This window comes from Pogoniulus pusillus, chromosome Z (assembly GCF_015220805.1).
Source record: "Pogoniulus pusillus isolate bPogPus1 chromosome Z, bPogPus1.pri, whole genome shotgun sequence".
Lineage (NCBI taxonomy): Eukaryota > Metazoa > Chordata > Aves > Piciformes > Lybiidae > Pogoniulus > Pogoniulus pusillus.
In genome coordinates, this window is record NC_087309.1 from 6,618,558 (window position 1) to 6,632,822 (window position 14,265).

At 46.9% G+C, this 14,265-nt stretch overlaps 2 protein-coding genes across 4 annotated transcripts in view; one reads left to right on the plus strand and one right to left on the minus strand.

Moving 5' to 3' along the window:
* Window positions 1-14,265, plus strand: part of RPL37 (ribosomal protein L37) — a 472,830-nt gene that overhangs the window by 404,284 nt on the left and 54,281 nt on the right. The window lies entirely within an intron of this gene.
* The window catches only part of C7 (complement C7), a 35,625-nt gene continuing 28,895 nt past the window's right edge, over window positions 7,536-14,265 (minus strand). Inside the window, exons 17-18 of the mRNA XM_064176562.1 lie at window positions 10,951-11,135; window positions 7,536-8,140 (exon numbers count right to left, since the gene is read on the minus strand). Of these exons, the coding sequence (XP_064032632.1) occupies window positions 7,953-8,140; window positions 10,951-11,135 (373 nt within the window). The 3' untranslated portion in view covers window positions 7,536-7,952. The remainder of the gene's footprint in view (window positions 8,141-10,950; window positions 11,136-14,265) is intronic.

Sequence of the window (14,265 nt, forward strand, 5' to 3'; positions counted from 1 at the left end):
AGTGTGGCCAGGAGGACAAGGGAGGTTATTCTGCCCCTGTACTCAGCACTGGTCAGACCACACCTTGAGTGCTGTGTCCAGTTCTGGGCTCCTCAATTCAAGAAGAATGTTGAGGTGCTGGAACATGTCCAGAGAAGGGCAGCAAGGCTGGTGAGGGGCCTGGAACACAAACCCTATGAGGAGAGGCTGAGGGAGCTGGGGGTGTGCAGCCTGCAGAAGAGGAGGCTCAGGGCAGACCTCATTGCTGTCTACAGCTGCCTGAAGGGAGACTGTAGCCAGGTGGGGTTGGTCTCTTCTGCCAGGCAAGCAGCAACAGAACAAGGGGACACAGTCTTAAGTTGTGCCGAGGGAAGTCTAGGCTGGATGTTAGGAGAAAGTTGCTGGCAGAGAGAGTGATTGGCATTGGAATGGGCTGCCCAGGGAGGTGGTGGAGTCAGTGTCCCTGGAGGTGTTCAAGCAAAGCCTGGATGAGGCATTTAGTGCCATGGTCTGGTTGACTGGCTAGGGCTGGGTGCTAGGTTGGACTGGATGATGTTGGAGGTCTCTTCCAACCTGGTTGATTCTATGATTCTATATGTATACATTGCAGGTCTCATTGGATGTGGCATCATAGACTTTGAAATGTCACAATGATGGCAGAGTGATGCACTCAGTAGCTTAAAAGAGCTCAGCTCTCAAAAAAGCTCATAATCTGTCCATGGGAGTGTTCTGCAGATCCTGATTTTGGCTCTTCATACTTTACCTTCCCAAACCCCAAGCTTCTTTCTTCACTCTATTTGTAATATTCCCTAGACAAAAAGTCTACTTGCATATAGAAACACAGAATCATAGAATCAGTCAGGGTTGGAAAAGACCACAAGGATACTCTAGTTCCAAAACCCCTGCCATGGGCAGGGACACCCTACCCTACAGCAGGCTGACCAGAGCCTCATCCAGCCTGGCCTTAAACACCTCCAGGGATGGGGCCTCAACCATCTCCCTGGGCAACCCATGCTGAGTATTCTGACTCATGCTGATGAGGCAAATGTTCACCCAAAAGAAGCATGTCCTCATTCAGTTCAGGTAAAACAAACATGTTTTCTACTCTCTGCCAGCTAGTTTTGCTAAGCTGATTGATTCCACCAAATGATGGTCCCTTCTTTATTCTTCTCATCTGATACCAATTCACCTGTCTTCATTTTCTCACCAAGAAAAAAATGCATTTCCCTGTTAGTTTGGCATGATGAAGAGAGGGATAACAGTGACTGGGGATGCTTCTGTGCTGAAAGCAATAGAACAAGGGAACACAGTCTCAAGTTGTGCCAGGGGAAAGTATAGGCTGGATGTTAGGAGGAAGTTGTTGGCAGAGAGAGTGATTGGCATTGGAATGGGCTGCCCAGGGAGGTGGTGGAGGCACCATCCCTGGAGGTGTTCAAGAAAAGCCTGGATGAGGCACTTAATGCCATGGTCTAGTTGACTGGATAGGTCTGGGTGCTAGGTTGGACTGGATGATCTTGGAGGTCTCTTCCAACCTGGTTGATTCCATGATTATATGATTCTATAAGTGTGGCCAGCAGATATGCACATGACAAGGGTGAAAGAATGGTCAGACAAATACCAATCCCAGCCACTGGTCATGTAAGAACTAGCTTTTCCTTCATTAAGTAGTCATACTTGTTTGAGGAAAACTTCTACCTGCTCACCTAACTTTTCATAAGAGAGGGTGGAATTGAGGTGCTTTCTGACTTCACCAAACACAGAGCTGAAAACAAAAGTAAGTCAGGGAATGGACTCCAGTGTCACAGTGCAAAGGAGAGCAGACTATTGATGGACACCTGTAGGCAGGTGGCTAAGAAGGAAAGGATCTATGAGATGTCTGTAGGGCTGGCTGGGCTGAGATGTAGGAGAGGGAAAAGATGGAGTGTGTAATTAGAAAGAAAAAGGATCCCCGTAATGATTTAGCTGGGTCAGATAAACAATGAGATGTCAGGGACTGGATGAAGCATTTGAAATGCAGTCTTCATTAATATTTTGTTCATCTTATCTCAGACTAATTTATTTTACAAATGGGGAGATCTCTTCCTGATGATGTATCAACACAATTATCAGGCAAACATATCTGGCTTTTTGACTGTTTCTTAAGGAGGAACTCTCAATATTGAGGCCACATGCTGGCTTCATATGCATCACTGTGTTTGAAGACATGAATCTCCAGGTCACGGGTGTTTCTGTTCTCTCAGGAAATTTCCAGCTCATTTTGCCTTTCCTCCAGCAGCCATGGAAGGCATTTATAGAATCATCAAATCATAGAATCAACCAGGTTGGAAGAGACCTCCAACATCATCCAGTCCAATCTAGCACCCAGCCCTAGCCACTCAACTAGACCATGGCACTAAGTGCCTCATCCAGGCTTTGCTTCAACACCTCCAGGCACGGTGCCTCCACCACCTCCCTGGGCAGCCCATTCCAATGCCAATCACTCTCTCTGCCAGCAACTTCCTCCTAACATCCAGCCTAGACCTCCCCCGGTACAATTTGAGACTGTGTCCCCTTGTTCTGTTGCTGCTTGCCTGGCAGAAGAGGGCAACCTCCACCTGGCTACAGCCTCTGTTCAGGTAGTTGTAGACAGCAATGAGGTCTGCCCTGAGCCTCCTCTACTGGAGGCTGCACACCCCCAGCTCTCTCAGCCTCTCCTCATAGGGTTTGTGTTCCAGGCCCCTCACCAGCCTTGCTGCCCTTCTCTAGACATGTTCCAGCACCTCAACATCTCTCTCCAATTGAGGAGCCCAGAACTGGACAGAGCACCCAAGGTGTGGCCTGACCAGTGCTGAGTACAGGGGCAGAATAACCTCCCTCATCCTATTTGTCAGACTGTTCCTGATACAGGCCAGGACTGATACTCAGTGGGTTCACAGTCCACAAGTTGTGCCAGCTGCCCTAAGAAAAAAAGGTTAGAAATTGTGGAGAAGATAATTGGGAGTAACCAAGGGGCAAAACCCCAATTCTATCCAAACGTGCTACTCCTGAGCAAATCATACAGACCAAATAGCTGATTGCATTCGTTTGGCTTCCATTCTGCTTGCTTTCTTCTGTTAAGCTGTTTAAGAACATTTACACTGTGTTCATAAGCTGTCCTGGTTTGAGGCTAATTGGAACATTTTAGTGAGAGAAATTAGATTATAGGCTGTGAAAAGGAAACAGTGGTGATGTCTGCTGCACTCATAGGCTTGCTGAGATGTATAAAAGCAAGGACGCAAACATAGATAAGACAATCTGTCGGTGTCTGTGTTTCTCCCTGGCTTCTGGCTGGATCTGTATAACCCAGCTGATCATTCTGCTTCTAACCCCCTTGCCAATCTTTGCATCTCACTTTGCAGGTAAGGCATACTCTGGAATAAGGTAGAGGGGTGGAAAGAAGGTGGAAGGGTGGTTGGGAGCCCCTCCTGGGAACTCTGATGTCTGGGAGGGCTGTTGTGTTTCTGTATTACCTTTAACTTGTATATAATTGTAAATCTTTGTAATATATTGTAAATACCTGCTTGTGTATTGTGCTAGGCAGTAAATATAGCTTCATTCCTTAACTTCCATCAAGTTAAGTCCAGTTTGGGTGAATTCATTTTGTGTGTGTGTGTGGGTAACTCCCAAATCATCACAACCCCAAAAAGTACCACTGAGTTTCAGACACAATGAAGTACAGGAGATCCTTTCAGTTAATGCAGCAATGTCCTTCCCCTCCCATACAGCTGCCCCTAGAAGAGGAAGCCTCCAAGGGAAAGCATGCTGCTCCCACACAGGTTTAATCCTCAATGCCAGCACAACAGAAAGCAAAGCTTACCCTTGAGGGCAGCATTTCTGTGAGGAAGCTACATGACAACTGAGAGAGATCTTTCCCCCAGTAAGTATTTATTGATAGCAAAATCCAAAACTCTGTGGGTTAAAAAGCACACATTTCTTGCTGATGGCACAGAACTTGTTTGACCACCTAGTTGCTATCCAGCTCTTGTTTGCATCTAATAATAGTCAGATCAGGCTGTCAGGTCGGGTACTTGAACAGATTGCAAGGTGCACCGCAAGTGCTCAAAGGTGCCACTGTTCAAACGCATTTTTAGACAGTACATTTAGCTGTGTAAGGAAAGAGTGCAAGAGACTTCCTTTATTGGAGAACAGCCTTAGGAGGTTGTTCAAAAGTATCTCCAGGGGGACTGCATGCAGAGTGTCTCCACTTCTGTGAAGATACATTTTCCCCAACAGCTGCCTTTGTGAAAGCTCTGCTGTGGTGGAAGGCCTCCAGGTGCAAAGGTCTGTAAGCAGACTGGTCTTGGCACAAATTAATGCATATGACAGATGCAAGTGAGTTGTCTGTGCATACAAATGTAGCTCATGGTGACAGTTACCACAAGTTAAAATGGTATTTTTTCATTAAATTGTTCTGTGTACAAGAAGATGCTAGCAAAGAAGTCTTCTTAATGAGAATTAATCAGATTGAAAAAGACATTCAAGATCATCAAGTCCAACCAATCACCTAACACCTTCTAATTAACTAAACCATGGCACTAAGTGCCTCATCCAGCCTCTTTTTTAAACATCTCCAGGGATGGTGACTCCACCACCTCCCTGGGCAGCCCATTCCAACGCCAATCACTCTCTCTGGCAAGAATTTCTTCCTAAAATCCAGCCTAAATCTGCCCCGGCACAGCTTGAGGCTGTGTCCTCTTGTTCTCTCACTGGTTGCCTGGGAGAAGAGACCAACCCCACCCGGCTACAACCTCCCTTCAGGTAGTTGCAGACAGCAATGAGGTCTAACCTGAACCTCCTCTTCTCCAGGCTGCACACCCCTACCTCCCTCAGCCTCTCCCTGTGAGGAGATGCTCCAGCTCCCTCAGCAGCCTTGGTGCTTGTCTCTGGACATGTTCAAGCACCTCAACATCTTTCTGTGGTGGAGGGGCAGCAGCCCCAAAGCTGAGGCTTCTCTATGCCTCTACATGCCTGGACATGTTTTTCTGTCAGGACCCACGAGGCAGTAAACAGGTTGTGTAACACACACACGCCCAGTCCATGTACCCCAGGGTCCGCCCAGGTAATCTCCTATTGGGAGGTCCAGGCATGTCTCTATTGCCTATTGGGGTAAGGTTTGGCTTACTGCCAGCCTGATTGGTCACTTTAGATGTCCAATGAGCCATGAATCTCTGCCCAGAGTCTATAAAGAGGGGTGCACAGCAGCACCATGTGGGCAGACCGTTCAAACTGTTCAGAGCATACAGAGCATTTAGACTCAGCTCTGATCCACAGCAGCACCCTGCTGCCCTGACCTGCTTGCATGGCCTAGACACAGAGTCAGGCCCTTACTCACTTGAAAGCATTACTGAAGCTCAGCCCTCTTGCATTGATCTCAAGGCGCAGTTAAGCTGTCTGTGAACCCTTTGAGAAGCAGAGCGCCTGCACGCCTGCACTTCATACATATATGGGGAGCTGAGAGCCCCTGCCTAAGCCTAGAGCAGCCGCACACACTGGCTGCTGTCCTGCATTTATCTACGGAGACCTCAAGTCTCCCTGCAGCCCGGCAGACCCTGCTTGCCTGGCATATACTGCTTGCCAGCTGTTCTGTAAGCCTGGAATGATCCAGGCCCAGCAGACCCTCAGACTGTCTGCAAACCTGCAAACACAGCCTGCTAGCTGTGAGACCGTGTTAGAAGCTACACGGACACCAGAGAAATCCTGCCAGCTGATTATCCCTGGACACAGCATCCAGAAGAAGCAACAGCTCCAAGGCAGAGACTACTTCACCCCAGGAGAGAAGGTTAGAGAAATCCTCTTTAACCCAGAGTCTGGGGACCTTTATCACCCCTGCAAGCCGGGACAGATATCAGCTTCACCAAGACCCCAATACTGAGGCACACACTGAGACAGAATCCCAAGAGGGTGATTAATGATTAATATTCAAGAGCAACACATCTAAGCAAGCCTTAAATCCTTTGTAACATAAGTTACCTCTACCTGAGGAGCAGACACAGTTTCAGCCCTTGCTGGGCAGACACTAGAGTTGTTAAGAGGCATTAAGCCTAAGGGAATTTCTCTCTGTCTATAGTTGTTGATAATTTGATATTTCCATTTAAAACCAATCCCTGTAAATATATCCCAAGCTGTTTTCATAAACTTGCATAACGGATCTGGATTTCATAGTGGTTGGGGGTGGTACAAATTTGTAAATATTAATTTTAATAAATAATTTTATAAAAACTCAAAACCACCTCAAATTAATTTCTCACCTCCCCCTAACAGGGGAGAAACAAGAGAAACCCCTCCACGACACTTTCTTAACTGGAGGGGCCCAGAACTGGACACAGTATTCAAGGTGTGGCCTGACCACTGCTGAGTACAGGGACAGAATAACCCACAGTATCACAGTATTACTAGGATTGGAAGAGACCTCACAGATCATCAAGTCCAACCCTTTACCCCCCCAATTGTGCTAATCATTTTTATACTGAGCACAAGGCTAAAGCAGTTGAGAAAATAAAGACAACAGGCATGAAGTAAATGAGAACTGAAAAAGGTCAGTGCTAGCACATTCAGCTAAATACATTCACATCCAGAAACACAATTCTCCCTTTCTTACTGGTAGTATTATCAGGCCTTTTTTTGCTCCTGACTTTTAATAGGGAGTGCAGTAAGGAATAAAGTTAGTGAATACATTATTAAATATGATATACAGAGGAAAGGTCACAATGTCAGGGGGGTACTTCATTTTTTAAGGAAGATCATGACTCGCAAAGCTACTAATGCTGCTTGAAATGATAAATAAGGAAGATCCATGTTGCTATCAACTGCTAAACTTTCTGAAAGACATTTGGTTGAAGTCCCTCGTGAAAGGCTCTAAAGAAAATAGGTATCTCTGGGATGAAGCAAGAGGTCCTTTGCACTGACAGAAATAGTGGCTTGAGATGAAAAGGAGGAAACAATAGATGGTCAGGGTTTGCAGTGAAGTAGGTTTATCTACTGGGACCTCTGCAGGTCCCCCCTCATCCTACTGGCCACACTATTCCTGATCCAGACCAGGATGCCATTGGCCTTTTTGGCCACCTGGGCACTCTGCTGGCTAATGTTCAGCTGCCAAGCAGTACCCCCAGGTCCGTTTCTTCCTGGCTGCTCTCCAGCCACTCTGTCTCCAGCCTGTTGCGCTGCACAGGGTTGTTGTGGCCAAAGTGCAGAACCCACCACTTGGACTTGTTAAAACTCTTGGCATTGGACTGTGCCCATCTGTCCAGCCTTCTTGTTACTTTAAGATGGCTTAACTATTAAAGCATGTAATTTTGGCTGTTAAGAGTTTCAGCCTCCACAACAGAATCACAGAACCTTAGAGGTTGGAAGGGACCTCCAGATATCACTGAGTCCAACCCCACTGCCAAGGTAGGACAGGACATGTTCAAGTCAGGACAGGGCAGGTTCAGGGCAGTGCATACTATTCTGTTCAAGTGGCTATTAGCCACAAAAGAAAGAAGCCAATGTATAAAAAGAGAAGAATCACACATCTTACTTTGCAGAGTCTAGGTTAGTTTATTTTTTTCAATCTATATCTACTCAGTGCATGCATATGTTTGTGTGGCTTTAACAAAAACATGTTTACAATGTCAGACACAGTAATCCATCATTAGAAATGCTACGTTGCTATCTGCACTTCAGCAATGTTTTTTTTAGTTCCAGTGGAAACGCAGAGTAGACTTGCCAATTCTAGGTCCAGAGCCTAAGCATGAGCCTTGTCATAAGCAATGGCAGTGAGTGCAGCTTTGCCTAAAGAAGAGCCTTGGGCCCTGATTTGGTGCAGAGCAGAGCCAGTGCACGCAGTGTCATCAGCAGCAGTGGACTTCACAGCAGAACTTATATTTGGTAGAGCAAGACTTGAAGTATGTCGTGCCCAGGAGCTGACAGAATTTGACACTTCCCACGGCAACAAGCAAAACGAACCGTAACGTATCTTATTTGCTCTGAGTGTCACAGGGTCTTATACTGACAAGGGTGACAGTCTCCCCCCGGCATCTCAGCCGCCCGGCTTCACACTCTGTCATGGTCTGGTGGGCAGCTGAGCCGCTCACTTCAGCACAGACCTGGATGCCTTCCTCCTCACACAGCTTGTCTTCGTCACAAACACAGGTGTTGGATTGCTCTAAGCAAAAGCACACAGGAAAAACACTTGTGATGGCATCCAGATCAACAGAACCCAGACCACTGCACTTCCAGCAAAACTGTACGGTTCAGACTAATCTTCTGGAGGGCTGTGGTGGTAGGCTAGATGGGGCAAACATGGGCTTATCCATGCTGGCTTCCCAGACATGTTCCTCTGTTCCTCCTGCGCTGGGGGAAGCAACCGTTGGAGAGGAGGGCAAAAGCCCTGGCTTCACCGAGTATGGTGAGGCCTGGCAAAGTGCCATTCCAATTGGCTAATCTATGTCCAATGCCCCACTAGTCACAGGCTGGATATGGATAAAAGAGATAAGCAGGTAGCACAGGGGCTGCTGCTGCCTCATTTTGCATCCTGAATTTGCCTGGAGAGCTGACCAGGAACAGGCTCCAAATGCCTGCACATGGTCAGCTTGCATAGCCCCCAGTGTGACATTGTGCTGAGACTGCACATGGCAAGACATCCTGCCTGCACCTGAAAGTTTCCTGCTAAGACTGGAAGTCCTGGAGATACACAGATCGTCCAGAGGAGCCAGGAGAGATTGTCTGCCTCCTTTCCCCAGAAGCCTGGGAAGAGTCAAGTCTCAGTGGCCAATCATACAGGGTTCCACATGCTTTGGGTACTGGTGTCTGATTTATAATTTTGTGAGTAAATACTGAAAAGCCTCTTCCAGTGGAATATTTGTGTTTGCCACTTTAAGAAAAAAGTGCTCTAGCTTTGCCTGTGCCCTGCCTGTATAAATTTCCAAATTCTGAGTTTTTGAACCTGTGAATAAATTTCTGGTGAGTTTTAACGTTAATAAACAGTTTTCGTAGTTATTAACAATCATTGCCTGGATATCAAAATTAATCATAGAATCAAGCAGGTTGGAAGAGACCTCCAAGATCATCCAGGCCAACCTAGCACCCAGCCCTATACAGTCAACTAGACCATGGCACTAAGTGCCTCAGCCAGGCTTTGCTTGAACACCTCCAGGGATGGTGCCTCCACCACCTCCCTGGGCAGCCCATTCCAATGCCAATCACTCTCTCTGACAACAACTTCCTCCTAACATCCAGCCTATACTTCCCCCAGCACAACTTGAGACTGTGTCCCCTTGTTCTGTTGCTGGTTGCCTGGGAGACGAGACCAACCCCACCTGGCTACAGCCTCTGTTCAGGTAGTTGTAGATAACAATGATGTCTGCCCTGAGCCTGCTCTTCTGCAGGCTGCACACCCCCAGCTCCCTCAGCCTCTCCTCATGCAGATTATTAATTTTGCATAATCCTTCACAAGGATGCTCAGTACAAAAGCAACATAAATCTGTTAGAGTGGGTTCAGAGGAGAGCCACACAAATTATTGGAGGGGTGGAGCATCTTCCTTATGAGCACAGGCTGAGGGAGTTGGTGTTGTTCATCACAGAGAACCTTCTTTATTTTAAAGATATTGCAGTAACCATGTCTTAATCTGGGGCGCTTCTAAAAACCTCATTTACTTTATCTTTCCACTTCTTCCCCTCCATTAAAGGCAGTGTAGTGTAAGAGAGCCAGGGAAATGAGATCAGGGAATTTGTAAACACCTCCACTGCAGGCAGACTGTAAAAGACTGGAACAATTTTTCTGACTGGAGACACATCCATCTTTGATCAAAACAGGAGAAACTGGGCCTAGGCAGTGAAGCACAAACAGAAGTGCTGTTCCTAGGCAGTACAGAACAATATTTGCAATTCCTTACCACGAGATGCTCCTGCGGGTGCTGCTTGGCAAATATCAGGAAAGGATTAGCTACTGCTGTGGGCCATAAGGACTCCCACAATTACTGTGTTAAGGAATTTAAAACAGGTGGGTACCATAAAAAGGGAGTCTGGGAAGAGTTTCACCCAAAACTTCCAGAGGACCAAGATGGTAACTCACTCCAACAGAACTAGGAACAAGCTTTTTCTGTACATTTTGTTACAATGCCCTTGCCATAGTTGCAGCTTGCTCCCATATTTGGACAGCAGACACTGGGGGTTGATGCTTTGAACCAGCCCAGCAGGTGCATCTGAGAGGGTCTGGAGATACCATACCAGGACAGACCTATTGCTAATCTGCAACTAACGTCATAGAATCATAGAATGGTTTAGGTTGGAAGAGACCTCAAAGATCATCCAGTTTCAACCTCCAGCCATAGGTAGGGACACCTCCCACTAGAACAGGTCACTCAAGGACTCATCCTACCTGGTCTTGAACACCTCCAGAGAGGGTGCAGTCACAACTTCCCTGGGCAACCTGTGCCAGTGTTTCATCACCCTCACTGCAAAGAACTTCCTAACATCCAGTTATTACCTCCCCTCTGCCAGTTTAAACTCCTTACTCCTCATCCTGTCATTACAAGAACTTGTAAATTATCCCTTCTCAGCAATCTGGTAGGCCCCCTTCAGATTCTGGAAGGTCATTCCAAGGTCTCCTCCAAGCATTCTCTTCTCCAAGCTGCAGAGCCCAAACTCTCTCAGCCTGTCCTCATAGCAGAGCTGCTGCAGCCCTCTCAGTATCTTCGTGGCCTCCTCTGGACTCACTCTAACAGTTCCACTTCCTTATCGTGTTGGGGGCTCCAGAACTGCATACAGGACTCCAGATGGGGTCTGATGAGAGCAGAGCAAAGGTGCAGAATCCCCTCCCTTGCCCTGCTGGCCACACTGCTCTTGCTGCAGCCCAGCACACGGTTGCTGCCTGGGCTGCACTCACACTGCAGGCTCCTGCTCAGCTTTGCACCACCCCAGACCCCAGGTAAAACCTATGAACAATATTGCTGACAAATGTGAAGAATCTCTTACCGTCGCATTTCTCCCATGACCGGCATGATCCACATGGTATTTCAGCTGCCTGAGGTGTTTTGCAGTTTTCCTCATCAGCAAGAGAATATTTCCTGCCCATGCACTCCAAGACAAGCATCTTGCAAACAGTTAAAGATGTGTTCCGCTTAGTTCTTTGATCTGTAGCGCAGATGTCCAGGGAAGGACTGAAAACAAACACAAGGATCAAGTTACTTCGATGTGTTTATCTTGGTGTTTCTAAAAAAGAGCTAAGGGAGTCCAGTTCCAGTTCAGGGTCCAGTTCCAATTTTCCTGTTCATTGAAGTACATCTTCAGGCTGCAGCAAGGGAGCTTAACACACAGACATGAATAATGCAAAGCTTTTCCTATTCCACAGGATGCTGCCCCTCAGTAGAACCAGGCCAACCAGGTGAAGGATGTGGGTATTTGCCACTATCCCCAGTAGAAATGAGAGCAAGACTCTGGTTAAGAAGGGTTCGAATCCCAATGTTTCTTTATAATATTGTACATGTATGCTCCCAGGAGCATATACAGAGAGCATTTCCTATATATGAAATGACATAGACACATCTAGACACATATTAAACTAATTTGTAAGTATTTCTTAATGATAACACATTAGAATATACTTAAAGACCTTTCCTCTGATGCTCTCTAGAAGCCTCAGCTTTTACTAAGAAAATGTCACGATCCAAAATGAGAGACCAAAGATATTTCTGGAAATATCACAGTATCCCAGTATCACCAAGGTTGGAAGAGGCCTCATAGATCATCAAGTCCAACCCTTTACCACAGAGCTCAAGGCCAGACCATGGCACCAAGTGCCACGTCCAGTCTTGCCTTGAACAGCTCCAGGGACGGCGACTCCACCACCTCCCCAGGCAGCCCATTCCAGTGTCCAATGACTCTCTCAGTGAAGAACTTTCTCCTCACCTCCAGCCTAAATTTCCCCTGGCACAGCCTGAGGCTGTGTCCTCTCGTTCTGGTGCTGGCCACCTGAGAGAAGAGAGCAACCTCCTCCTGGCCACAACCACCCCTCAGGTAGCTGTAGACAGCAAGAAGGTCACCTCTGAGCCTCCTCTTCTCCAGGCTAACCAATCCCAGCTCCCTCAGCCTCTCCTCGTGGGGCTGTGCTCAAGGTCTCTCCCCAGCCTCGTCGCCCTTCTCTGGACACACTCAAGCATCTCAGTGTCCCTCCTAAACTGGGGGGCCCAGAACTGAACACAGTACTCAAGGCATGGTCTAACCAATGCAGAGTACAGGGGCAGAATGACCTCCCTGCTCCTGCTGACCACAATGACCACAAATATGTGTGCTTCTCCACAGAAACTTCATGAAAAATAATCTGCTCTACTCACCCAGGGAATTTCCTCATTTATTTCTTGAAACTCACAGATTGTCCTACCACACACACACACAAAAGAGCTTCCAAAAGCTCTTGATAACAACTGATAACAGTTCTTGGACAACCATACACAGTTTGCTTTGCAGACAGTTTCAGGAAGTCATCACTTGAGTTTCATAGGTGCACAGATTGCATCAGGCTGGAAGGGACCCTGAAAGATCATCTTGTCCAACCCCTGGCAGTCAGCAGGGACACCTCCAACTAGAGCAGGCTACCCAAGGTCACAAGGACTCTGAACTTGAGTGACTCAAGGAGCAGGTCCTTCACCACATCTCTGAGCAATTTCTTCCAGTATTTCACCACTCTCACTGCTTTAGATTCAGACTGGATATGAGGAGAAACTTCAGCATGAGAGTGGTGAGAGCCTGGAATGGGTTTCCCAGGGAGGTGGTGGAGGTCCCGTCCCTGGAGGTGTTTAAGGGCAGGCTGGATGAGTCTCTGGCCAGCCTAGAATTCAAGTTCATGGGATTCAAATGCTCTGTATTCCACCCTGATGAAACCTAAGTTATAGTGCAGAAGTGCAGCCAATGACATAATCATCTTGTTCTAGAAGGTACGACTTCAAATTGCTGCAATTCTTGCCCAACATAGTGGGATACTTAGAGATCATAGAATCAGTCAGGGTTGGAAGGGTCCACAAGGATCCTCTGGTTACAACCCCTCTGCCATGGGCAGGGAGACCCTACCCTAGAGCAGACTGGACTGAGCCTCATCCAGCCTGGCCTTAAACACCTCCAGGGATGGGGCCTCAACCACCTCCCTGGGTAACCCATTCCAGCCTCTCACCACTCTCATGCTGAACAGCTTCCTCCCCACATCCACTCTGAATCTAAAGTAGGGTGTCCACATCCTGGACAGGGGAGTTAGAACTAGATGATTCCAACCCTCATTGATTCTGTGATTCTAAGTTTCACCTTAAATTTGGAAGAACAAAGTGTGATCCAGGGAAAATATCCTATTTGTACTCGACTTGTTTATGATGTTTGAAACTGTTCAGAGGCCTTCCCTGTTTGCCTAAGTGATAAATCTCAGTATTTGAGTCTCAAGGTCAAAAATCTTGTATACCAGTCATCTTAATTTATCTGAAAAGGTTAAGGCCAGGCATAGCTGCATTGATTTGTCTCCTTTGTGCCATTTGGGCAACACTCCATCAAGGGCAGGAATCTGACCTAACCAGCTGACAGAGTTTGAACTCAGGGAGTTCATAATCCACGTTACCAATCTCCTGCTAAAGTGTAATCCCTTGAGACGTCTTGAGAGTGCTTTAAACATTTGTTATGCCTGGGTCAGCTGGGAAAAAGCCAATGCAAAGCAACATGTTCATTTGCAAAATATATATAATAATTAAAAAAAAAAAGGCTAATCTGTACTCATAAAATAAACTATTCATTTGTATTCATTGCTGAGAAAGGATATCACAGGGCTGGGAGCATCACAGCAGTGCAGCAAAAAATACTATTAGAGGCAAAGAAGAATCTTTGTGTAAAGTGAATGTGAGGAACTCAAGACTTTTCACCTGAAAAAGAAGGTCCAGGCATGAACAAGCTTTCACAGGTTCACACAGGATCATAGGATGTCAGTCTAATTTTTAATTAGCCATCATTATCCAGTATCTGAAGGGGTCTACAGGAGGGCTGGGGAGGGACAATTTACAAGGTCTGATAATGACAGGATGAGAGGTAATGGGTTTAAACTGGCAGAGGGGAGATTTCAACTAGATATTTGCAGGATGCAAGGGACCCAAAGAGATCAAGTCCAAACCCCCTCTCAGAGAAGGACCATACAATCTAGCTCAGGTCACACGGAACACATCCAGATAGGCCTTGAAAGCCTCCAGAGAAGGAGACTGCACAACCTCTCTGGGGAGCCTGTTCCAGTGCTCTGTGACCCTTACAGTAAAGAAGTTCCTC